The sequence below is a fragment of the Tribolium castaneum genome, chromosome 7, assembly GCF_031307605.1.
Source record: "Tribolium castaneum strain GA2 chromosome 7, icTriCast1.1, whole genome shotgun sequence".
Lineage (NCBI taxonomy): Eukaryota > Metazoa > Arthropoda > Insecta > Coleoptera > Tenebrionidae > Tribolium > Tribolium castaneum.
The window spans coordinates 9,074,895-9,099,984 of NC_087400.1; the positions used below are offsets into that span (position 1 = coordinate 9,074,895).

The window sequence follows — 25,090 nt, forward strand, 5'->3', positions numbered from 1 at the left end:
TGAGTTATGCATGATATTTAATAACTGTAATGGAAACAATAGCTTAAAAAACTGATAAGTACTGAAATATATCGGTAGCCAAAAATCGTATCCAAAAAACGTCGCATTTCCTAATACCGAATCAGTCCAATTTACAGTTTTAGCACTGTAATAATCTTACCCAACTACCCACCTAAATTTAGAGTTAAATTAGCACAATTATGATTTAAAATTATTTATCAAACGCTTAAAACTATTAGTTTAAACACTGAACAAGAATTCAAATCTATTATAAAACACTGGTGTTAGCTACTTGGATTTTTTTTCGATAATACTGTAAAATCTGTCTCCAAATGCCATCATTAAAATGAGTTAGCTTTCATAGTGTTAAGTTTCACATTTTGCGTTAAAACGAAATCAGAAATAAGAAGCTGTATAAAACTAGTAACAGATAATTTTGCAGAGTTACGTAACTCTCGCGGGCTACCAATATTATCATTTTTTTGTTTTCTTTTTAAATAGCCAAATCTTTAAAGAACCTACACTAAAAACAACAACAATGTAACATTTCCTACATCTAAGATTATATAATGGAAAAGGCAATTTTAAGACGCCGTGTACGACTGGCATTTCCTTACACAACTATATCAGAATAAAATCGAAGGTGAATAGTCGTTTAATTTGGATTGGTCATTCCCAATCCAGGACTGTTTTTTGAATTCCTCGTCAACGGCTTGTGGTGGCGTAATCCGTTATTGTGCTGCCACTGCCAGCAGGTGCGGCAAAAGTAACGGAAGCATAAGATGTCGCGACAGAAGTAAGGCCCTTGCTGGACGCCACACACCGAACACAGGGAGTCTTCCAAGTACGGATCCACTTGCACCTAACATTTACAAATATCTTACAAACCGGATAAAATAATTAATTAAAAAAATGTTCCAGCGTATTCTACGGTTCATTTTTCGCAAGGTTCGATTTTAAAGGGTTTGATTTTTCTCATTTTTGTCAAGGTTTTGGTCGATTTGCGATCATTGTTCCCCTGCTAATAGTTTTCGAGTAAATTGCAAACAATAGCAAAAATAGGTACAATACAAAATATTCATAAATTCAAAATAACTACGATTTTGGCAATTTTATTGACGCCAATCGATTTCCCGGATCATTATGACATAGGTTTATTTTAAAATAGTTCCACTTTTTCAAATAGTTCTGCCGTAACCATGGCCGTAACTAAGAAAATAAAAAAAAGTGAAAAACTTAGCTTTTCAATAAAAAATTAAAAAACTAGAAGTCTTAGAAGAAAATGGTTTGTTCCAGCGCATTCTACTGTTCATTTTACGTGTAGTCGATTTTTTTATAATCAACTGTCTAAGAGCCATCAGGTTGGCATTATCATAAATAGTAATTTTTTTGAATTAAGGTTAATTTTTTACTTGGAAAATTCAATTTCCAAATTTTTCAAGTTGTCTCCAGTTTAAAACAACAACAACACATCTAGTTATTTTAGACCATTAGACTAACAAATTAATGATTAACACTAACGTCCAATTTTCAAAAATGTCAAATCTGGTGGTCAAAATGTCAAATACAGAATACAGCCAGTTTCAAAAGTAGTTGAACATGAATTTCTAGGGTGATACAGTCTGGTTTTTAACTGAATTTTGACACTGCCAGTTGATTATTTAAAAAAAAATGAACTACATTATACTGTATTTTTACAAAATTTATTTATTGTCCTGAGCCTACTCATAAGAGAAAATTGCTGACAAAAGTAAAAGTAGGTAAAATGAAAAAAATCATAACTAAAAAAGAATTTGCTCGATGTCAATTGAATTAAATTAAAATAGTTCCATTTTTTCAAATAGTTTTGTCGAAATTAACAAAATAAAAAAGTGAAAAATTTAGAGTCGGTTTACAGAACATTTTAATTGCAATCAAACTTTAATCGCAATTAACTTGACATTTCTCAGTGTACTTTAAATGGCATTTTAATTATTTTAATTCGAATTAGTTCAATTTTGAATTAAATCTTAATTTAGCTTTCTGTAACCAGCCCTTAGTGTTTTACTGAAAAAACCGTAATCAAAAACTGAAAGTCTTAAAAGAAAACAGTTTGTTCAAGCGTATTTTACGCTTCATTTTACATATTATACTGTTTTTTTTACAAAATGTATCTACTGTCGTGAGTCTAAGAGAAAATTGTCAATAAAAGTAAGCATAATGAAAAAAAAATCATAACTGAAAAACTACTGAGAATTTTGCATTTTGCTCGATGCTAACTGATTTCTTGGATCATTTTACATAAGTTTAATTTAAAATAGTTCCACTTTTTCAAATAGTTTTGCCCTAATTAAGAAAATAAGAGTTCAAAATTTAGCTTTTCACTAAAAAAATCATAATCAAAAAACTAAGTCTTAAAAGAAAAGGCTTGTTCCAGCGTATTCTACGGCCCATTTTACATGTTACGCTGTTTTTTCACAAAATGTATCTATCGTCGTGAGAATAAGAGAAAATTGTCAATAAAAGTAAGAGTAGGTAAAATGACAAAAAGAAATAATATCTACAAAATTATTGACAATTTTGCAATTTGCTCGACGCCAGTCGATTTCTCGGATCATTTTACAGAGGTTTAAATCAAAACAGTTCCACTTTTTCAAATAGTTTTGCCGAAATTAAGAAAATAAACAATCACTGGAACGGTTTGTTCCAGTGCATTCTATGGTTTATTTTACGTATTATACTGGTTTTGGACAAAATTTATCTATAAAAAAAATTGTCAATAAAAGTAGCTAGAGTGAAAAAAAACTTTACTAAAAAAACCACAATTAAAACACATTTCTTTAGAAGAAAATAGTTTGTTTCAGCGTATTCTACGGTTCGTTTTACGTATTATGCTGTTTTGTCACACAGCATGTCTCTTGTCGTGAGACTAAGAGAAAATTGCCAATAAAAGTAAAAGTAGGTAAAATGAAAAAAAAACAACTAAAACTATTGAGAGTTTTGGAATTTTCTCGACGCTAATCGATTCCTCGAATGATTTTACTTAGGTTTGCAGTAAAATAGTTTCACTTTTTTAAACAGATTTGCCGTAATAAGAAAATTGAAATAAGAAATAAGAATAAGAAAATTTGAAAATTTAGTGTTTTACCAAAAAACACTGTAATTTAAAAAGTAAAAGAAAACTGTTCCAGCGTATTTTACGGTTCATTTTACATATTATACTGTTTTTTCACAAAATGTATCTATTGTCGTGAGACTAAGAAAATTGTCAATTTGCAGTACCACTTTTTCAAATAGTTTTGCCCAAATTTAAAAAATTATAAAGGGAAAAACTTAGTGATTTACTAAAAAAAAATTAAAAAACAAAGTCGTAGAAGAAAACGGTTTGTTCCAGCGTATTCTACGGTTTATTTTACACATGTTACGCTGTTTTTTCACAAAATGTATCTCTTGTCGTGAGACGAAAACAAAATTGCCAATTAAAGTAAAAGTAGGTAGAGTGAAAAAAAATCGTAACTAAAAAACTATTACAAATTTTGTAATTTTCTTAGGTTTTAATCAAAATAGTTTCATTTTTTCAAAGAGTTTTGCCGAAATTGAGAAAATAAAAACGTTAAAAGTTTAGTTTTTTACTGAAAATAAAAAAATTCATAATTAAAAAACTATTGAGAATTTTGCAATTTGCTCGACACTAATTGATTTCTTGAATCATTTTACATAGGGTTACATCAAAATAGTTCCACCTCTTCGAATAGTTTTGTCGTAATAGGGGAAAATAAAAAAAGTTGAAAATTTCCAAAACGACCAATTATGGTATATAAAACATTTAAAAACTAGCACATTCAATAACATCGTAAACAAAAGAGCAAACAATTAACAATTAACACTCACCTTTTTGCTGAATTTCGATGTCTTAATCTCAATAAAAGCCGCAGCGACAGCTTTCATATACGACCGAGGATTGTTAAAAGTAACTCGTCCGGATCCGATCGGATACTTGTATTTGTCAGTATCTATTCCGGTGTAAACAACACCGTCAAACAAATCATTCATTATTTTCGCCAAACCTTCAGCATTCAACATTCCATGTAAAGCTCCAACGAACACAGTCTTGCTCGGGTCCAACTTTTGAGTTGTCGATTTGGTACAGTTTGAATCGTTGAGGATCCACGGAATTACTTGCACCTGAAACAAAACAATTATAACAAAATATAACAATTGAAAAAAAATCACACTCACCTCTTTAGCCTTCATACGCTTCGAACTAATCTTGTAATACCAATTACCAGAATTGGCATAGTCGCTTGTACAAGCTTGTAGTAAAGCTCGGACGTTCTTCTCCGACTCGAAAATAATATAAACGTATCCTTTTGGCTGAGAGATTTGCTTCTCCTTGCCTGGCCATTCGACACGAATCGGTCCAAATTGTTTGAATGCTTGGATGAGAGACTGTTCGGAAATATCCCATGGAACTCCACCCAAAAATACTTTGCTGGAATAACCAGAAGGTTTTGAAGTACGTGGAGGTAAGACACCGCTCCAAGTGCATGTGGCATCACACACAGCTAAAAAAAAATAATGTCAGGGAAAATTTTCTCCTTGCTATTTTTATTAATTCACCAGCTGCCGAACGATGAAAACGAGCGGCTCTGTCAAGCTGGAATGTTTCAGGTATGGTGGCCAAAGGGGAAGTTTGGTTCCACTTATCCAACACATGCTGAAATAAATTTTTAATAGAAGAAACTGTGGATGCAAAACTAAAAACTGATAAATCAGCGTTTTGTTAATCTAAGACACCTTTACATAACCTATTGGAGAATGAGAACCAAATTTTGGGAGTGATAATTTAGTGGTCTTTGTTGTTCGAGAAATACTGATGTATTCATAAAAAATATATAAAACGGAAATATCACAATGTTAAAGTTTTTCTTAAAAATTCAGGTGGAGCTAGAAGCTAGACTTATACTTTTTAGTTTAATTTTAATCTAATTTACACTTATTTATAATTTTTGTCAAATGGTCAAATTTAAACAGTGTATAAGAAAAAATAGTTTGTTGTACTGGATTTTAATAACAAATTTAGTGCCAAGACAACTCACCATTACTAGAGAAAAATATTAATGAAAATTTTTGTTAAAAAAAAAGAAGAAAAGTGAAGAACAAAGTGGCTATGTAAATGTTTGAAGACATTCTTTCCCGGCGCATCCACCAAAGTGAAAAAACTTTAAGGTCAAATAACTCATTTAGTTTTTTGATTATGGATCAACAAATTATTTTCCTTATGTGATTACTACAGCCCCAGCCTACAACCAAAACTATTGTTACTTTTAAATTAAAATTTATTTACTGTAATGGGAGTCAAAGTAAATTTTCCCAACATTTTCCTTTTTTTTGGTTATTACCTGATTCAAATACAGTGGCGAGCAAAAAATTTCAGACACATTTGATATTTGACTTGACATTCATTAAAATTCATTATCTTAATTCACTTAAAAGTGTCATTTAATGACGGAATTAAGATAGTCCTAGAAGATTTATTTGTATGTTTAAGCAATAATTAACAAAATAAGTTAAAACTAGCTATCATTTTTTATTGTTAACTTAAAAAATAAATATTAAAAATAAAATTCGTTGCATTCAGACTACTGTTTTACCAAACAATCGGGGGTTGACATCAGACTGATATATCACAAAAAAATCCGATTGATAAGTTGGAATGATACACCAATTGTAGTGCTTTCCTAAATGATTAACTATAATTTTAAAAACCGGTTTATAACCTACAACAAAATAAAATTTTGTGCTTTATTACTTATGGTTGCGTCTGTATAAATAGGGAAATAATACATTTAAAAAAAAACGGCTCTTCTTTTAATTTGTTTTTCATATAACTACAAGTTTAATTAGACAATTTACACAAGATAGTACCATAATAAATTCTTCAAACTGTAGTTTCTTTCTTGAAAAACTGCTCGGAAAGATTGCTTTGTTTTTCATTAAAAAATAAAATCAGAGTATAACCGACTTTCTGTCACTTTGTCATTACTGAAAGATTTTTTTTAAATACTTGAACAGGGATGTTAATTTGAAAAATAAATCCGCAATAATTCTGAAACTGTTATCAATTCGAAAATCAACTGTTTTATGAGAACGCACGTCACAAAAAATCTAAATTTCAATTCTTGGGCTTAATATCCACTGGCAATTTACAAATTAAATGAATTAAATATTTGGCTAACTTTCATAATTATACATTTTTCAATTAAATAAGATTACCTACTGTCCTATTTATCTTGAAATTAACTTACCGGAGCAGCATGAGAGCAAGCAGGTGGTAAAAGAGACCCCAAAACATTAGAAGGACGCAAGTACTTCAAAGCTTGAAGACTGCACAATTGAAGGGTCTGCAAATCCACATCGGTATTCTTGTACAAATTTTTGGCCAAAGGGTCATTCAAAGTTAAGGTGTTCTACAAAAATAAAAAACAATCTATCCAGTGTTTTTTTCTTTTAGAGCCTACACTACACTTCTTAACTTCTAATATAGCTACTTAAGCTTTAAAATTTTGTACATGACACAAGTCGACTATTCTGAGTTCAACTAAATTATTTTCAAGATGGCTGAGCTTCCGGAAGTACGAGAAATTGACGCCAACTTTAAAATTTTAAATAGTAATCACCTATTTTTATTACAGTTTTGAATTCGCCCTTTGGAAAATGTATCCTAATGGTTAGTACTAACTTATTTGTCATAGTTTTTGACGTATGTCAATTTTTTAAACAAATTTTCCTTTGCAGGGGTCATTAAAAATATCACAGCTCGTAAACTTTTTACAATAAGTGAATAATTCTTTGTGTTTGATAGCCTAAGGTTCGAAGGGTCTTCTCAAATCTTCAAGATTATCAACTGTTAAATTGCAAGGCTACTATGACTTTTTTTAAATGTTTAAAAAATTATTATAAAACAGTTTTTTCAAATGGGATGACTCTGTTTTTTTAATGGCAATCAAAAGAACATAAATTTTTATGCAAGCTTTTAGTAGCATCTTCTATATCTGTCTCTTACAGTTTTTTAAATAATCACAAAAAACAGAATTTTAGCCCATTATTTTCATTGTTAATCAAATAAACTTTGAAAAAATACGATAGGATAAATTGTACTATTAATTAAAAAAAATGTTCAATTTGTTCACCATTTTTATTTAAGAAGTTCAAAATGGAAGATTGACTGAGTTACGTAACATAATTCACTAAGGCCTAACTGCATCGGTGTGGCTTAAAATTTAGGCTCTGCTTAAGCCTGTCAAGTAAACTGCACCGAAAATAAGTGCAACTTAAAATTGTATAAAGCTTGGTTTAAACTAAACCTTAACTTGGGTACCACTTAAATAGTGCTTAACACCAAAAAAGTACTGTTTGTAAACGGATCAATAAGAAATTGAGTTATACCTGATTTGTATGTTGAAAAAATTTATTCGACTGTTTCAAAAAACATTTTCAGTGGAATAAAATTCAATACATACCTTCGGTATAAGTAAACAGATTTCTCGTTCTTGCTGTCGCTTAAAAATTAAGAATTAAGATTTGGTAGTAATTGTTACAGCAGCTATTCTGTACTACAATATTGCCAAAAATAGAGACGAAGGCGGAAGGAAAACCTTGATTAGATGATGGCATGAGCGATGAAGAAGAGATAAATAGACAGAAAATGGTCAAATTGGTCAAATTTTAGTCATATAACAATAAAGTTATTGATTTTTGAAATAATAATTATCGCGCTAAATTATGAAACTTTTTGTAATAGTTTTTTATTATTTTATTAAATAACATCGCTGAACATAAATTCAAGATTTAACAATTAATTAAAAAAACCTCTATAGCAGCACTGAACTGATTTTTTTTTAATTTCAATTCTTTTAACTGAATATGTAATTCCACAGACTTTTTCATCAATTTGAGTTCATCCAACATTAGCTCGAATTCTTTTTTTTCCTTCTCGAATTCCAAATAATTGCTTTTTGAAAGTTGTAATTAGAATCGATTCTAATTACTTCTAATTACAACTTTAAAAAAGCAATTAAGATCTTACTTTAAACTGGTATAAACTTTTAGGCGTCTTCTATATTATACTTTTTTCCCAAATAATTTTGAATTAGCAGACTGATTCAAATTTGTTGAAATTGTTGTGATGTAGATGGTTGTTCCAAGATGAAAATACTAGGACAATGCATTTGCGTCTTCGAAATCAAAATTTCTTGTTTTTTAATTATTAGTAGAATAAGCTTTTTTGTTACTGGGTTCCATTTTGAGAATAAGTCCATATTCAAGGTGAAGGTTAAGTTACGAAATGGTTAGAATCCTGACTTTCTTCAAATTTTTAATGTTTCATTCAACTAGTTTTCCCTGTTACGGCATTATCAAAAATTATTTTGGTCGGGAATGTGTCTAATATCAAGACATAGGGGAAAAATAATTCTTGAAAGTGACGTAACAGGCGAAACTAGTCGACTGACGAACTAGCTAAAAACTAAATAAAATATTGAAGTTTGACAATTGTTCACCATTTTGCAAGGTCTAATTAACTATAAAAATTACAAAGTAAAATCCGTTTTTGTAATTTTTTTCAAAAACTGTAAGAGATAAGAGTCACCATGAATATTATTGTTCTTTCGATTGACATTAAGAAAATGTGGTCGTTCCATTTGAAAAAACTGAATTATAGCAGTTTTTTAATAACCATTTTGAAAAATTCATACCAGCCATGAATTTTGACATTTGACAATTTTGAAAATTCTGGAAGACTCTTCAAACCTTCGATTATCGAATACTTATCGAAGGGTTTAAGGGCTGTGTTATCTTAGATAAACCCTCGCAAATGAAAATTTTAACAGAAAAATTGACATATGTCAAAAACTATGACAGATAGGTACCAGCAATTGCATAAATTTTACTCAGCTTGAGAAGGTGAATCCAAATATTCAATAAAAATGTGTGGTTACTATTTAAAATTTCAAACTTGGCGCCAATTTTTTATAGTTCCGGAAGCTCTGCCATTTTGAAAATGATTTAGTTAAACTCAGAATGGCCGACTTGGAGACTATACAAAATTTTAAACCTCTAGTTATATTAAAAGATGAAAACTTTCTAATGTAGGCCCTAAAAGAATCACCCTGTATAAAACCAAAACAAACCAATAAGTCGGACAGCTTCCCCTCAACATTTGAAACAGTACTCGAATCCGAATCCGGCGAATCAGATCGTGAATTGGACGAATTGAAAATGGAGCGTTCGATAACCCCAGGACTGCTATTACCACAAAAATCACTCCTGTAGAGATAATTAAATTTATAATAAATATACAAAAATTAAATAAAACCCTCACCCAGGTGAAGTACTGGCCAAAGAAGCCCCGGAATAATACCCGGAGGAAGTCGGCGATGAGCTATCCAATGACAGGTTCATGGCGTACTTGCTGGGCGTACTTATCGGTGCGAACTTTGAAGTTTCGTCAAAATTCAACTACGGCAAAAAATTTGAATTTGGCGCCGCTTCGCACACAGCCAATCGGAACAAACCGCTTGACAAAACATTTAAATTATGCCGCACGCCCCAAGTTGGGCCATATTTATGCAAAATGGGCTCATTTGTTGCGTCCCCAATCAAAATCTACTGGAAAATGCGCATTTACGCGGAATTTATTAGCCAATTATGAACATGTGCCAACGAAACTTGATGCAAGTCTGGCCATTTTACAACAATAAGACACTCAAAAATGGGGCCACTGACGATTTAAATCGTGACTGAGTTCACAAATATGAGGAATGAGTGACTACTTACCTGCAAATTTGAGGCGTTGACTGGTGGCGTGCAGAGTCCATTATTTGTCGATGAATTTGCAAAATCCAACAAGCCCCTCGGGGAATCTAAGCCGAATAGGTCGCTGATAGACATCGTGTCATCTAATTGAAACGAAATCTTGTTATTTAATCACAAAATTACTTGTTAAAACAATTATTAACGCGTTTCAAACTTCAAAACAAGTGATCGTTTGCTTGTTAAAAACCGACTTATCTGAAAGCAAAGCCACCTGAATGCGTTTTTCTGTGGGCAAGAAAGGCGAAAAAAATTATCAAGGGATAATGTGCATCGAACATGGCAGGAAATAACACGAAATGTTTATTCACATTTTCAAACGGAATGTAAAAATTATTAGCAAAATGGAACGGAACGCTACTGATTAATTTTAAACGTGCAGTCAGATTTGTTGCAATTAAATTTAAGTTGGCAAAATTTATGCAATCAATGCTGCCAATATATAATTCACGCAATTGGAATTTAATCGGAAATGCTTGGAAGTATTATTGAAATTATCTAGTGAATTTTTTCCGGGAATTATGGTAGAATAATTACAAAAATTATTTTGGAATTTCCCCGATTTCGGGAGAACTTTTACGGAAATTGAATTAGTTGTGTTGTATAGATTTTTACGGGCTCCTTTGTACCATCTACAGCAAATCGAAGTAACTGATAAAAATCACCAAATTTCGTCGAAAATTGATTATTTTGCGCTAAAAATTCAAAATTTTGTTTTGGAAATTTCCTTAGAAAACGGCGCACAATTTCTAATTGAGTACGCAAATGATGGTATTTTAATCTACGTCGTAAAATTTAGTCCATTTTATAATAAATCACTACTTCGTTCGCGTAAATTTTAATTCAGACTGATTATAAATGGTTTTTTTTCATCTAGTTGATGATGGAATTCCTTGTTCCAAATCTTATTGTAGTTTCTGAATGTTGTAATTAATTATGAAACCTTTCTCTCTTTTTTGTATAAATGGGTAAAATTGTTTTTATTTTTTTTAAAACTACAGGAACACCAAACAACTGTGACATTTGGGCAAAGCGGATCAGCGCATTAGAATGACAGAGTTCATGAACGTCTAAATATTTTTAAGTAAAAAGAGTATTTAAAATTATCATACAATGATTTTTCGTTTTAACACATTATTTTTGCTATTTTTTTTAATAATTTTTTAGTTGTTTTTAAATTTAAAACTTTTTAGCGTTATTTGGATGGAATTGTCACTTATACCTAATAGAATTCACCAACGGCGTTTACAGAGAAACCTTTCTGAACAGTTTAGAAAGTTTGATTTTCATTGGAGATGGTGAATTTATGCTCTTTATCAATAACTTTTATTATTTCGTTAACTCAAACCAATGCGGAACCTTTTTTTAAATGTAAATAAATAATCAACTTTTTCTCAGAAAGACACATTTCCGCAAAATTCAGAAATACTTATTAACAAAAACTTTTGTAAGTTTTATAAGTGTTGAAATAGATTGTTACCAAACAATTATGGAATCTGCAGTCCATTTCTGTATATCTGCCCCTTTAAGATTTGCGCTATAAAAAAACTATCTTCATTGTTACTTTTATTCTTATATCGAATATAGCAACATACCTGTAAGCTTCTTACTACTGCAATTAAATGCAACTGTGGCAGGTTTTTTGATCAACACCTATGATTTTTTTCTGTAATTTGCAAATTTAATAAAGGTCGGTTTCAATAATTAAAAAAAATAATTATCGACGTATCTTCTTTATCATCAACATTTTATTGAATTGTTTGACGTTAAAAGTTCTAAGAACAATGCAAAACATTACATGTTAAAAGTAATGTCTTAACTTGGCGAATACCCTATATACTCGTATAATTTAAAAAATTAAAAAATTTTATACACACTTTTATCCCCTACTTAGCCCCATTCGGATCGAATTTCCAAAATCATTAGAAATACCAATTTACACAAATATTTTTTTATTTAACAATACTATAACAATTTTTTCATGGATATTATCTTTACAAATAATGAATTTTCATAAAAATCCTGAAAACAAATGTTTCTTCTATTTTAACTAAAAGCCCAAATACCAGTTCTCATAATATATAGTATATATAAATCAAATAAACTTCTAATTAATCAAGGTGTACCTCAAGGTAGTATATTAATGCCTTTATTTTTTGTAATTTTTATAAACGACCTATTAAACATTTTAAGAGCCTTCAGACAACAATAGTGCAGTTAACTTTGCTGATGACACAAACATATTAATTTGGGGTGAAAATATGACAGATACAATGAAAGAAGCAAAGATATGCATGAATAAGGTAATAAACTGGACAAAAGAAAATAAATTAGTGTTAAATTTTGAAAAAACCAAAGGCATTCATTTTGCAATATGTAATCACAAGAATACAGAGAAACCGAATAAAATTGTAATACCATCTAAAGAAATTGAATTAATAGAGAAAACTAATTTTCTGGGAATATGCATTGACCATAAGTTAAGCTGGACTAATCATATAGATAATTTATTTAAAAAATCAAACTCAGTACATTTTACAATACGTGTTTTAAAAAAATACATTAACATTGAACAACTAAGAATAATATACTTCGCAAATTTTCAATCATTACTAAGCTACGGTATAATATTTTGGGGGCAAAGTGGAAAGATGTCAAAAGTATTTGTTGCTCAAAAACAAGTCATGAGAACTATGTTTAACTTAAAATATAATGAAACATCTTTAAAAGCAATAACTTCTTGACAGTAACTGGTTTATACATAGATTATATAATTGTAACACTCGCAAAGTAGACTTAGAGTATCCAAGACACAAACTTACGCTGACGGAAAAAATAGTTATTATGTAGGAATAAAACTATACAATAGTTTACCTGTGCATCTACGCACACCTTGTAATTTAAATTTATCTAAAAAGAAAATATTTGACTACATTTTGGATCTCGAACCATATACTTTAAACGAATTCTATCACAGACAAGTTTTTTGACTTATGTCTTAAAATTATTTTTATGTTATTGTTATTTCTATATATAATACTGACGTTTTTCGTATCAATTTTGTTACTACATCTGTATAAAGTGATAGAAATAAATTATTATTATTATTATTATTAAAAAATATAACTTCAAAAGTGACGAATTTTTGTTAAATACCCACATGGGAGTGGAAGATCTAAAAATCCTACACTACACGTTTCTTCAATAAAGGATATTTACATTTAACCCCTTTAGGGGTGGAATTGCTAAGACTTAAAACATGCGTTTTTTATCTTTAACTGAAATCCCAAGTACCAATTTGCATGGATATAATTTTTAAAATTACGGATTTCAAAATGAATTTAACACCCCCTTTTAACACCACCTTTAACCCCCTTAGGAGTTGATTTTTCGAAAATTCTGAAACAAGTGTTTTTTCATTCTTAACTTAAAGCCTAAATACCAATTTTCATGAATATAACATTAATATCTCTTTTAAAATGACGGATTTTTATTCAAATTTTAACACCTCATTTCACCCCTTTACAAAAATCCCTTTTTAATATAACTCTATACACCTTCTAAGGAACGTATCTTTCAAATTTCATTTTTCTAGGTTCAATGGTTTAGGCTGTGCTTTGTCTGTCAATCGGACATAAACAAAAGTTTTTTCTACTTTAGTTTCACAAAAAGAACTTTTGTGCAACTCCTTTTAGTAAATTTGTAGGAGTTGTATTGGCAGTTCTGACCTGGGTGTCATCACTGTAATTTAGTGTGTGATCACTGATCTGTCAACAGCGTCAAGTCCTTTATTGATAAAGTCCGAATAATTAACAAAATTAAGAGGAAGTAGTTTGAACAGATTTTGATAAGGTAAACTAAACAAAAACAAACAAAAATAGAAAGTATAAAAAATAGTATATTACACTCGTTTTGTAAAACTTAATTGTGGCACACATTCTATTAGTGCACTCCTTCGTCGTGCTCGAAAACCATTTGTGCCACAATAGAACATCTTATAAAACTCGTATAATAATATACTACTGTGAAATTTCTCCAAATACAAGAAAAAAACACTTTGGTAATAAGTATTATAAATACTTGAACACATTTCGAAAAATTAAGAAAATTACATTATTTTGTCCGTCTTGTTAGAGTAGTGGTTCCCAACCTTTAAAATTCAGTGAACCACCTAAACAAAAGTATGATGTGTCCTGGACCCCTTTACAAAAAATATATCCAAATGTCGATAATTCGTTTATTAGTGGTTTACAAAATTAACTGTTGTTATTATAATTTTAATTAAACTGATTAATTAAAATTAATTAGATCTTTGTGCTTGCAATTTATTTACTACCTAAATCTGAAATTCTAGCAATGATACTGTTTGTTTCAGTTTGTTCTTGGGAACAAGTAGATTTGAAAATCTAATATTTAGGCTCGTTTTTTAATTAGGCATTTATGATGATGAATTTGCAGACCACATTCATGTTAGAGGGTCTGTTTTGGGGCAAAAAAAATTTGTCAAAAATTTATGTGCTTATAAAAAGGCGAGAACTTTTCAACAAAAATGTGCAATTTTTTTTTGGCGAAATTGCCCCACTGAACAAGTCATTGTTTTCTGTTTTTCAAAAGGCTAAGCACATTTTTCAGTTAAAAATTCACTGTCCAGTGACCAACAGTTTACCAGTGAAGGCAGAAAATTGTAAGTTTTGTCAAAAAATTTGATCAAAATCGAAGTTTTTTTGACCTGTTTATACAGGGTGCTCAACAACTGGCGCACCAACTCAGTGGTACATTATTGAGAAGCAAGTGCAGATTACGGGAAAAATGTTGAAAAAAGTCATATTTTAAAAAATCTGGAGCTACAAACTTATTTTGTTAACTTCTTCAGTTTTCATTATTTTTTTATGTTTTCATGTATCATACCAGGTAATCGTTCCGTAACAAAACGATGAATAATTATTTTTAAATTTACTATCAGATTTTAGCAGTTTTTTTAACTTAAAAAAATTAAAATTCATCCAAAAAATCACAATTTGTAGATGTGGCAACACAGGGAATTATTTCCTAGGAAACCGTTTCAAAAATAATTTATTTTTATTGTTGCTCAAATTCTATTGCGATCATGACTGTTAGACAACGTTGCCACATATCATTTATCTAAAATCCGTTATTTATCAATAACTGTAATACAATGAATTTTTTTACTATTTTTAGCTTTATGTTTAACCAGTTCTCTACCACACACCATTGAGTTGGTGCGCCATTTTTTGAGCACGCTGTAGTGAATTTACCAAATGAGGCCGAAAATGACATGATTTTTGCCCTTTTTGTTAGATTTATCTTTTCTCTAATCGAAAAAACGGACTAACTTTGTGGAATTTCGCTAAAAAAAAACAACTAAACTACATTGATATTGACATTCTTTTGGGCTGTTTAGTGTGACTAAGTTTTTTTTTTTCAAAAAGAAACTCGTTAAAACACTGAATTTTAGTCCATTAAAGTATAGCTTTCCAAAAAATGCTTAAATACATTTTTAATGTTAAACTCAAATACCAAACTAAACCTACTGGAAAGATTTCGTTAAAACACCATCTAATTCTGTTGAAAATAAACAATGTTGAAAAAACATTTTTCTTGCCAAATTTTGTTAAAATTTATTAATGATGGTAGAAATTGGCGTTTTAAAAATCACAAATTAAGGTCGCAAATTAATGTTTTTTCACTTTAGAATTTTGTAAAAACTGGTTCTTGTTGCATTCCATACTCACCCATAAAATTATTGTACATTTGTTTGTTTTTATTAGCGATGTCTAATAAAATATCATGTTGATCCAACAAAGAATTAATAGAATGGCGTTGTAAAATATCACTTCCGACAACTGGTCCATTTGTAAGTAATGATGAAGCCACCTGAAGCAAAAAATACAAATACTTATTATAAGAAAAGTAAGTAAGTGAGTAATTCAAAAATATTGTTTTGTGTAGAATTAAAACAAGGATAGCTAATGAGAGTTGCAATAATTTGCATTGAAATGATGTTAAGATCTCGCTCCGAAATGAGGGCTTTTCCAAAATAATGAATGTGTATTACAAATACAATAGATGACATCAATCGAGTCAAATGGTTTTGTCCTCTTGCCAGAACTGGGATATTAAGCAATATTACTGTATTACGTGTTCAATGTAATGCAAAATTATTGTCAAGAGTATCGTAGAAAATAATTGCGAAAATATTTAATTCATACAATGCGTCCCATTGACACGTAAATTAAACGAACCATTTTGGGAGAAGTGGAATGAAACTTTTCGGTAACAGTGAGTGCATAACGTTTGGCGATAAATCACTGAGAAATGAGGAAAACCAGTAAAATCGCTTTCGACATAACTCAGGAAGAACATAAATATTGTTACGTCTATTGTTCAAAATTTTTAATCTTTTCCGCATTATTTTTAAGTTTCAAGTTACGAATAAAGAAGTAATTGTAATAATTTGTATAATTTTCCTTTAATTAATCATCTTTTGTTATCTGCATATAGAGCTGTTCGGGGTTTCCTTTTTTAATTTTTAACTGGATTTTTTTATGAAAAACCGATTCTCAGTAAACGATTTTTTATACAGGGTAATCCAGGGGTGTGTCATCGGTCTATAACTTTTTTGCTATTTAAAATATTGCTAAGCCGTTTTCAATATCGGATAGACTTTAAGTACACCAATTTTTGAAAAATCGCTGCCAAGTTACTTATGAATACTTTCCGATAAATTTTCAACAGAAATACTCAGAATATCCTCTTATTTTAGCAATAGTCTACTTTTACGCGAAACACGCGGTAATGTACAGGGTGCGGCATTTTGGATGTCCGAATAGGAAAAACGAGTGACAGATTCCCAGGACCGTTTTTTGAGATAATAATTTTGGTCAAAAGCGGATCTTGATATCGTCTTTTGTTTTCGACTTATATACAAAAGTTGACATTTTAGAGAAATATTAAAAAAACCATACCTTTTTTTATAATAAAAGATACATACTTGAAACAAAAACTTTTTTACAGAGAGTCTAATAATGTTATCAGCGATTTTTTTCAACCATTCGTTTAATTGTAATAACATTTTGTATTGTCTTAAATAGGAATCATAGGGGGCCGTGATATTTTGAAAAGTTAATTTTTTTCTGATTGGATATGTCTATTTGTGTACTACATTATTTTTAAATATTTAAAAAAAACATAACATTTCGCTTTTTCTTTATAGTAGGCCATGAAAAAATTTTGGATTTTCAATTAAAAATATGAAAAATACATTACCTAACACTAATTAATTTAAAACCGCATAATAAATTATTATTAAATATTTTAAATATATTTTTTTATCAAAAGTATATAAAAATATCAAACTGTATTTATATTGTTTCCAGATCAGAAAAAATAAGCTTTTCGAAAATGTCATAGCCAACCATGAGTCCTATTTAAAAAAAATAAAACTAAGTTATTACAGTTAAACGAATGGTTGAAAAAAATGATAACATTATTAGATTTTCTGTAAAAAAAGGGTCTGTATAATGTCTTTGTTTCAAATGTGTATCTTGTAAAATAAGAAAGATATGAATTTTTTAAGATTTCGCTAAAATGTAAACTTTTGTTTATAAGTCGAAAATAAAAAACGACAGCGGGATGTGGTTTTGATCAAAATTATTTTCTCAAAAAACGGACCAAAGAATGTGTCATTCGTTTTTCTCTAAACTTCTTAGTTTCGAAGATTCCCTATTGGTCTTTTTTATAACGAAAAGTTGAATAAAAACGAAAAGAGATAAAACTATAACAATAATTTATACGAAGTTACATTTTTTGTGTAGAATCTAATTATGCAAAAATGTTCCATTAAAAAAATATAACTTTGGTTCACCACCCTGTATACAACACCCTGTGTATAATAAAAATATTTTTAGGTTGTGTACTTTAAGTCGATATATCGCATAATAAATACGGCATGGCAATATTTTACATACAGAGTCACCCTGTATTTGGGATATCCTAGAATATCCTAATATAGACTGTTTATAAGAGTGTAGGATCCCAGGTGGTTCTGGAATTTGAATTTGCCGCATTTAATTATTTTATTTCTAAGAAATTTCTGAAAAATACTAATTTTTATATATTCAGGCAACCAGTAAAACCAAATTTTTCATATACTCAAATTGTTTTAATACCTACTACGATCCTACATTCAGTTATACACAGATTGTGCTTGTTACTAAGAAATAAAGTTATTGCAAAAAAATACCCAAAAATATTGCTGTTTACTCAGAACAGGTATAACTTTTTCATTCAACTTCTGTACCAATATTATTATAACAGGATAAGTTAAAAAACGGTCAGAAAATTCGAAAATGATTTATCATTTTTATTGGTATGTACTTATTTATTCAATGTTTCAAAAGTCCGAGATTATTATCAATTTCCTTTAATTTTGGAAACAGCTATGTCAAATTTTCAATTTATTACCCATTTGTCCTTAATTAAAATTTTGATTTAAAATTTATTGCAAGGTCACATAAGACAGTGAAATTCCTACCTACAATCAGTCTGATAGTTTTCAGTAAAAAATCAAATTCACTAATTGTTTTAATAAAATCCCTCAAATGTGTATGTACCTTATTCCGTTTATGTGTTTGATTTTCACAGACACTAATATTGAAGACAACCGTAAAACTAACTGATCTTTGATCAGTTATGTTGCAGAGTATATCATTAATAATTAGTTGTGTGATTAGAAACGTTCTAATAAGTTTTAAACGAAATGAGCTACCACTACTCTTCTTTAATCTGTACATTGTTATATGGTCACTTACATCAGCCGTGTCGAAATTGGAATAATTTTTCATGGTTTAATTTTTTAATTAGTGCACACTTGGCGAAACCAACATTCGCTTACATAAAACTGAAATAAATATGTAAGAATGAAAGTCTGGCGTTACTTAAAAAATACTTCATGTTTATTTGCTGTGACGTCTTCAGTTTAGAGAAAAAAAAACGTTTTACAATAAAATTGTGATTTCGTTCGGTTTAAACAAAAAATATTTCTACAGGGTTGTCCAGCCCAACTCCAGTCTTCTGTTGCAGATATTGTTTATATTCTGGGACGCATTTCAGGAAAATATTTTAGATTATACAGTGTGTCCCAAATAAAGTATTTTTTGACATGCTATTATTATTTTTAACTCATTAGGATACCCTCTTAGCTTCTTATTCTATCCCTAAAAAAATCAGATTAGTTTAGGGTTTAAAGTTAAAAAAAATTAAATTCAAAAAATTGTTTTACATCTTTAGTTTAAAAAATTAATAAAAAATACAAAAACAGCTTTTTTGATAATTATAATAATATTACTAGGTACGTGTTGAACAAATAAGAGACTTAAGACAGGTTCATATAAGCGCCATTAATTTAATTCGCAATTAAATCCGTGACTAACTGATCACGTGACCAAATCGAGACAACTTGATTCGATGATATTCGCGTTGTTAACTTTTAACAACGAATTAAAATTTAATGAAGCTTTCTATAAACCGGCCATTATAAATTAAGTTTGATTGTTCTGAATATCTACAGGTGTTCACGATTTGCTTCCAAATTTTTTTAACTTTACAGCTTTTTATTTTGTTTATTTCACACGGTAACCCCTGTTTACTTTTACATCGATCATTAAATTTGTTATTAAAATAGTTGACAAAACGAGTTTTCAGAAAATAACTCCAAATGTATTAGGATTTACGTTAGGGTTGTAAATAAGAAAAAATTTTCGTTTTCTAATTCTGCATTGAATGAAAAAAAAAACTCTAAAATTTAAAAAGTTTGGAAGTAAACTGTGAACACCTGTAGTAATTCAGATCCATTAAATTTAATTAATAAGGGCCGGTTTATAAAAAACTTCATTAAATTTACAATGAACAATGCGAATGGACCAATGAAATTGGTTTAATTTGGTCACGTGATTTGTTAATCAAGCATTTAATTGCGTAATAAATTAATGACGCCTCTATTCTATAAACCGGTACTAAGTCTGTTAGACCTTGTCCAACAGTTATGTACCTAGTTTAGTTATAATATTATCAAAAAACACACTTATATTTTTTTAATTTTTGAAACTGAAAATGTAAAACCGATTTATTATTATTTAATTTTTTTTTAACAGTAATCCTAGAATAAATTATAAAAAAACTTTGGGGACATGTTAAGAAGCTAAAAAGGCATCCTAATGAGCACTAAAAAAAAGAGCACGCAATTAAAAAAAATTTTTTATCGAGGTCGTACTTTTTTTAGGACATTCTGTATAAACAATTACCACGTCGAATAAAATCAAGATAACGTACCATAAAACAATGAATTCAAAAATAAAAGGGAAAAAAATGCCGCGATTTTCTCTTCAAGAACAGTAACTTAACAATAAATAAATTATCGCATCTAGAAAATTTCACTACACAAATAAACCCGTTAGAAGAAAACTGTAATTTTCCCAATTTTCTTTTGTTATTAACATTGATTGAAGAATCTATTGCAAAAAGATGAAGTTTCCAACCTCACCTAGAAGGACGATATGAGGAAGTATAGATAAAATTTTCTCAATTTAATTCTGTATTTTTTGAAGTTGTAAATATCATTACTTTATTTTTAGGTAGGGGTAACCAAACGTCCTATTTTTTCCGGACGTGTCCTCTTTTTCAAGGTCTTTGTCCGTGTTCGGTATTTATTTTTGAATTAATAAAATGCCCTCTCTTTCACAAATTTTACAATTTCATCGCACATCGGTATCATTTTTTAATAAATAAAAGGTTTTTTCGAAATTGAAATTAATAAAAGCTATTTTTGGTTTAGGCATTTCATAATGTACATGTTTCGAGATAAAATTAAGAAGATTGAAAGAGAAAGTGGCTTAACAGATAGATTGTCAGATTTTTTTTTACCAATAGAAGTGTAAAAAATATTCCAAAATTGTGAAAATGTAACCGAAGTTAATATAATAATGCAAAAATAATTTTATAGTAGGACAGTTCAAGAGTTTTATGTTTATTTGTTGTCTAATAAAACATTATTGAAAGTAATTTCTCACCAGAATAATCTTTTAAAATTTAATTTGTATGATGTGCTACTTTACTGTGTAGTTACATTTGGACAAGCATTTGTTCGAGATTTTTATTTTATCACCTAAAGTCTGGTTTAGATTTTACGATTTGTTACTTTAAAATAAAGAGTTATTGATTAACAAAAAATACGTTACATTTGTTATTTAGAAAAATTTAATTCCAGACCCTTTTTTTTCTTGCAGTTTCTGTGTCCTCTTTTTGTTATTTTCAAATACGGAGGTGACACAGGGGTGTGTAATCGGTCTATAAGTTTTGTGCTATTTAAAATATTGCTATGCCGTTTTTATTATGCGATAGATCGGTGTTGTATACAGGGGACCAAAGTTATATTTTTTAAATAGAACACCCTATATATTTTTGCATAATTTGATTCTACAGAAAAAATAATGTATCGTTGTAGAAATTATTGTCTTTTCGTTTCGGAATTATTCAACTTTTCGTTATAAAAAAGACCAATTTTTGAAAAATCATTACGTAGTTGCCTATGAAAATTTTCCGTTAAGTTTGCAAAAAAAAACTCAGAATACCTTGCAGTTTTAGCAAATAGTAAACTTTTACTTGATACACGCAGATAATGTACAGGGTGTGCCAAAACGCAAAAAAAGTTGAATAACTCATTTTCTTAAATGGAACACCATCTACAGCGTGCTCAAAAACTGGCGCACCAAATCAATGGTGTGTGGTAGAGAACTGGTTACATATAAAGGTAAAAATAGTAAAAAAATTATTTGTATTAAAGTTATTGATAAATAACGGATTTTAGATAAATGATATGTGGCAACGTTGTCTAACAGTCATGATCGCAGTAGAATTGGATCAATAATAAAAATAAATCATTTTTGAAACGGTTTCCGAGGAAACAATTCCCAGTGTTGGCACATCTACACATTGTGATTTTTTGAACAAATTTTAATTTTTTTAAATTAAAAAAACTGTTAAAGTCTGATGTGAAATTTAAAAATAGTTATTCATCGTTGTGTTAGGGAACGATTACTTAGTGTAAAACATAAAAACATAAAAAAAATAATGAAAACTAAAGAAATTAACACAATAGTTTGCAGCTCCAGATTTTTTAAAATATGACTTTAGGAATTTTTTCAACATTTTTTCCGTAATCTGCACTTGCTTCTCAATAACGTACCACTGAGTTGGTGCGCCAGTTTTTGAGCACCCTGTATATTACACGTATCGATAGCATTTTGCATATGCTTTCTAATGATACAGGGTTTGCATAGCAAATTTAAAGCATTTTTTTGACTTTTCAAAAAAAAATATTACAAGAAAATTTGTTATATTAAAATTCGATAAGTCAAATGGTAATCTTTTTATATGTACTAATGTGCCTAATTACATTAGCAATTTAATTATTAATTGATACATAAGTGAATTTTACTCATCAAGAATAACAAAATAAATAAAAAAAAATTCAGAACACTAAAAATATTTCTAATTTGCTATACAAACCGGATATTGTTAGAAAGTTTATAAAAAATGCTATCGATACGTGTAAAGAAATATATGGTGTTCCATTAAAAAAATGAGTTATTCAATTTTTTGCGTTTTGGCATACACTGTAAATTACCTGCGTCCTGCGTGAAGTAAAAGTCGACTATTGCTTAAACTACAGTATTTTCTGAGTTTTTCTGTTAGAAATTTATTGGAAAATATTCCTAGGCGACAGTGATTTTTCAAAAATTGGTCTTTTTTATAACGAAAAGTTGAATAATTCCGAAACGACAAGAAATAGACCCACAAAAGTTTACATGATTTTTTGCGTAGAATCTACGCAAAAATATTTAGGGTGTTCCATTTAAAAAAATGTAACTTTGGTTCACCAGCCTGTATACAACGCCATGGGTATAATAAAAATATTTTTAATTTATGTACTTTAAATCAATCTATGGGATAATAAAAACGACATGGTAATATTTTAAATAGCAAAAAAGTTATAGATTGATTACTCCCCCCTGGGTCACCCTGTATAGTCACCGTACTTTTCTATCTTCTAACCACCCTAACTCAATTAATTTTAGTAATACTAAAAAACGGCAATTTTATGCAAAATTTTATGCTTTACTGTTTTTATTTACAACTACACGTATCTTGAGTGAAAAAACACTCGGAAGACCCTTTTAAAGGGGTTGAAAAAAATTCTGTTTTCTGTGGTCACAAAATTTAAGACAAAAGACTGCACAAGCTGTAAAAAAAACGTTAAAAGTGACCGTACTTTAACCATACGTCCAATTAACACTAACAAGTTATTATTCAACAAAACTATTGCCCTGTTTTAATTAACTTTTAAAGCAAGAAGTGAGCGCTAAAAATACGTTTTTATACTCGGATGCGTTTCCTTCTTTTTATTTATATTTTATGTTTAATTAGAAATGTGATTTAATTAAATTACTCCAGCAATAACACTAATAATCGCAGATACTGACCCCGAAATTTTGTGCAAAACACCCTGTGTTAACAATTACATGCTTATAAAATTAGTGAGCAAACTTATGTGAAAGTAAGGAATTTGACAATTTCCAGCCCTATAATTTGTCATAAAAGTCCGGAAAATAGTTAGGTCTTGTTACACAACATTAATAATTAATTAAATAATTAGATGTAATTGCTAATGAGCATCTCGTATTATAAGTGGACGTTCATCCAGCGTAACGGTTGCTTTTGTGTCCCACTTGCACAAAAACTAAAGACTTTTTCTTTGTAGAGAGATAACACTTTTTTGTCGCTAAAATCCGGTTTGATTTTGATTAATTTGCATAATTTTACCTCCATCCTGTCGAGCACCGGCATTATCCCGGTATAGCAAACAACCACGTGTTGCAAATACACCGCAGATCGACCACCTTATCACCCACCAGAGCACCCTTAACACTTCACATCACTTCGAGACAACTGCTAATTTAGCGATGTAAGTCAACAGCAGAGTGAGTTTCCTGGAATTGAAGCGATTAAAGAGAGTTTCGTATGCTTCGATTGGTCCGTTGTAAAGAGAAAGGGTAATGTTTACATTGTGCACGTGCTCGCACAAAAAATTCAATCAGATTGACTTGACTCACTTCGCACCCCGTAACAAAACAATTCCTTGAATTTGAAATATTTGGAGTGCAGTTTTTATAACAAAGCTCAGTTTACACAACAAAACGCAATTAAATGAAAAGATCATTTTCTTAAAGGGGCCGCCCCCGACCGGCCACCTTTCGCAAAATCAAAATTAAAATAAAAGGAAAAAATAAAAATGATTATAGAGAAATGGTCCAGCTGTCCAGCGTCTTTTTTACAGTTGTAAACATATTTGACCATTGAAAGTTTTTTTTTCTAAGAAACATTCAACATTAATTATTTCTTGTGACACAATTTATTTCACGAATGCGTTCTTGTTCATGAGATTAAGGGCCTGAATGCAATCAGAGGGATTAATGAATATAGAAGACCTTCTTTTCATTGGGTGCACAAAATTTATAAAGTTTCAATAATCAGAATAATCTCCATTATGTGAACTAAAAAAAAACAGAGGTTTTCATAGAATGGAGATAGTTCACTTTTTTGTTAAACTGTTTATTACGTAATTAATACAACAAAGCAATAATAATATACTATGAACAATGGACTATTTGGTAACAGGAAAAAAAAAGTTCAATCTTTTCCTTTAAAGAATTTAGAGCAAAATCTCTGATTTTTCTCAGAATTAATTTTTTTCGAACGCTTTTAAACGGCTTCAGCTTCGTTCTCCTATAGTTAAATTTATGTCAAATTTATGTCAGAACTTTTCGTTTTGTAAATTTATTTATGACGAAAAATGGAGTAAAATGAATATTAATTATCACTAATCGCCATATTTGTTCTCAACACATTGAAGGAATAAATGTGTGCGAATACAAAAGTTTTAAATCGCTAACAAAATCAGAAAAATTAATTGAACACAGAAAAAAAGACCCATGTGTAGTTTTTTTCGTGGCTCATTCAACTGTAGTTACAAATTTGTATCTCCAATAGTTTTTTGGTCTACCATTCGATTTCTTAAGTTAAAGTAAGTTTTGGTAAAATGTCCAACCATAAACATAACAACTTGTTTAGACCTTTGACAAATTTAAGTAAAAACGTACTT

At 29.6% G+C, this 25,090-nt stretch overlaps 1 protein-coding gene across 1 annotated transcript; it reads right to left on the reverse strand.

Annotated features, from left to right (window-relative positions):
• orb (oo18 RNA-binding protein) lies at positions 1-23,914 on the reverse strand. The gene is made up of 10 exons (XM_064357938.1): positions 23,752-23,914; positions 15,606-15,747; positions 9,817-9,938; positions 9,362-9,498; positions 9,171-9,306; positions 6,288-6,449; positions 4,600-4,696; positions 4,219-4,544; positions 3,871-4,164; positions 1-862 (listed from the first exon to the last, which is right to left on the reverse strand). Exons 1-10 carry the CDS (start codon positions 23,773-23,775, stop codon positions 656-658), a joined length of 1,647 nt encoding a protein of 548 aa, XP_064214008.1. The 5' UTR covers positions 23,776-23,914; the 3' UTR covers positions 1-655.
• Positions 23,915-25,090: the final 1,176 nt, after the last annotated feature.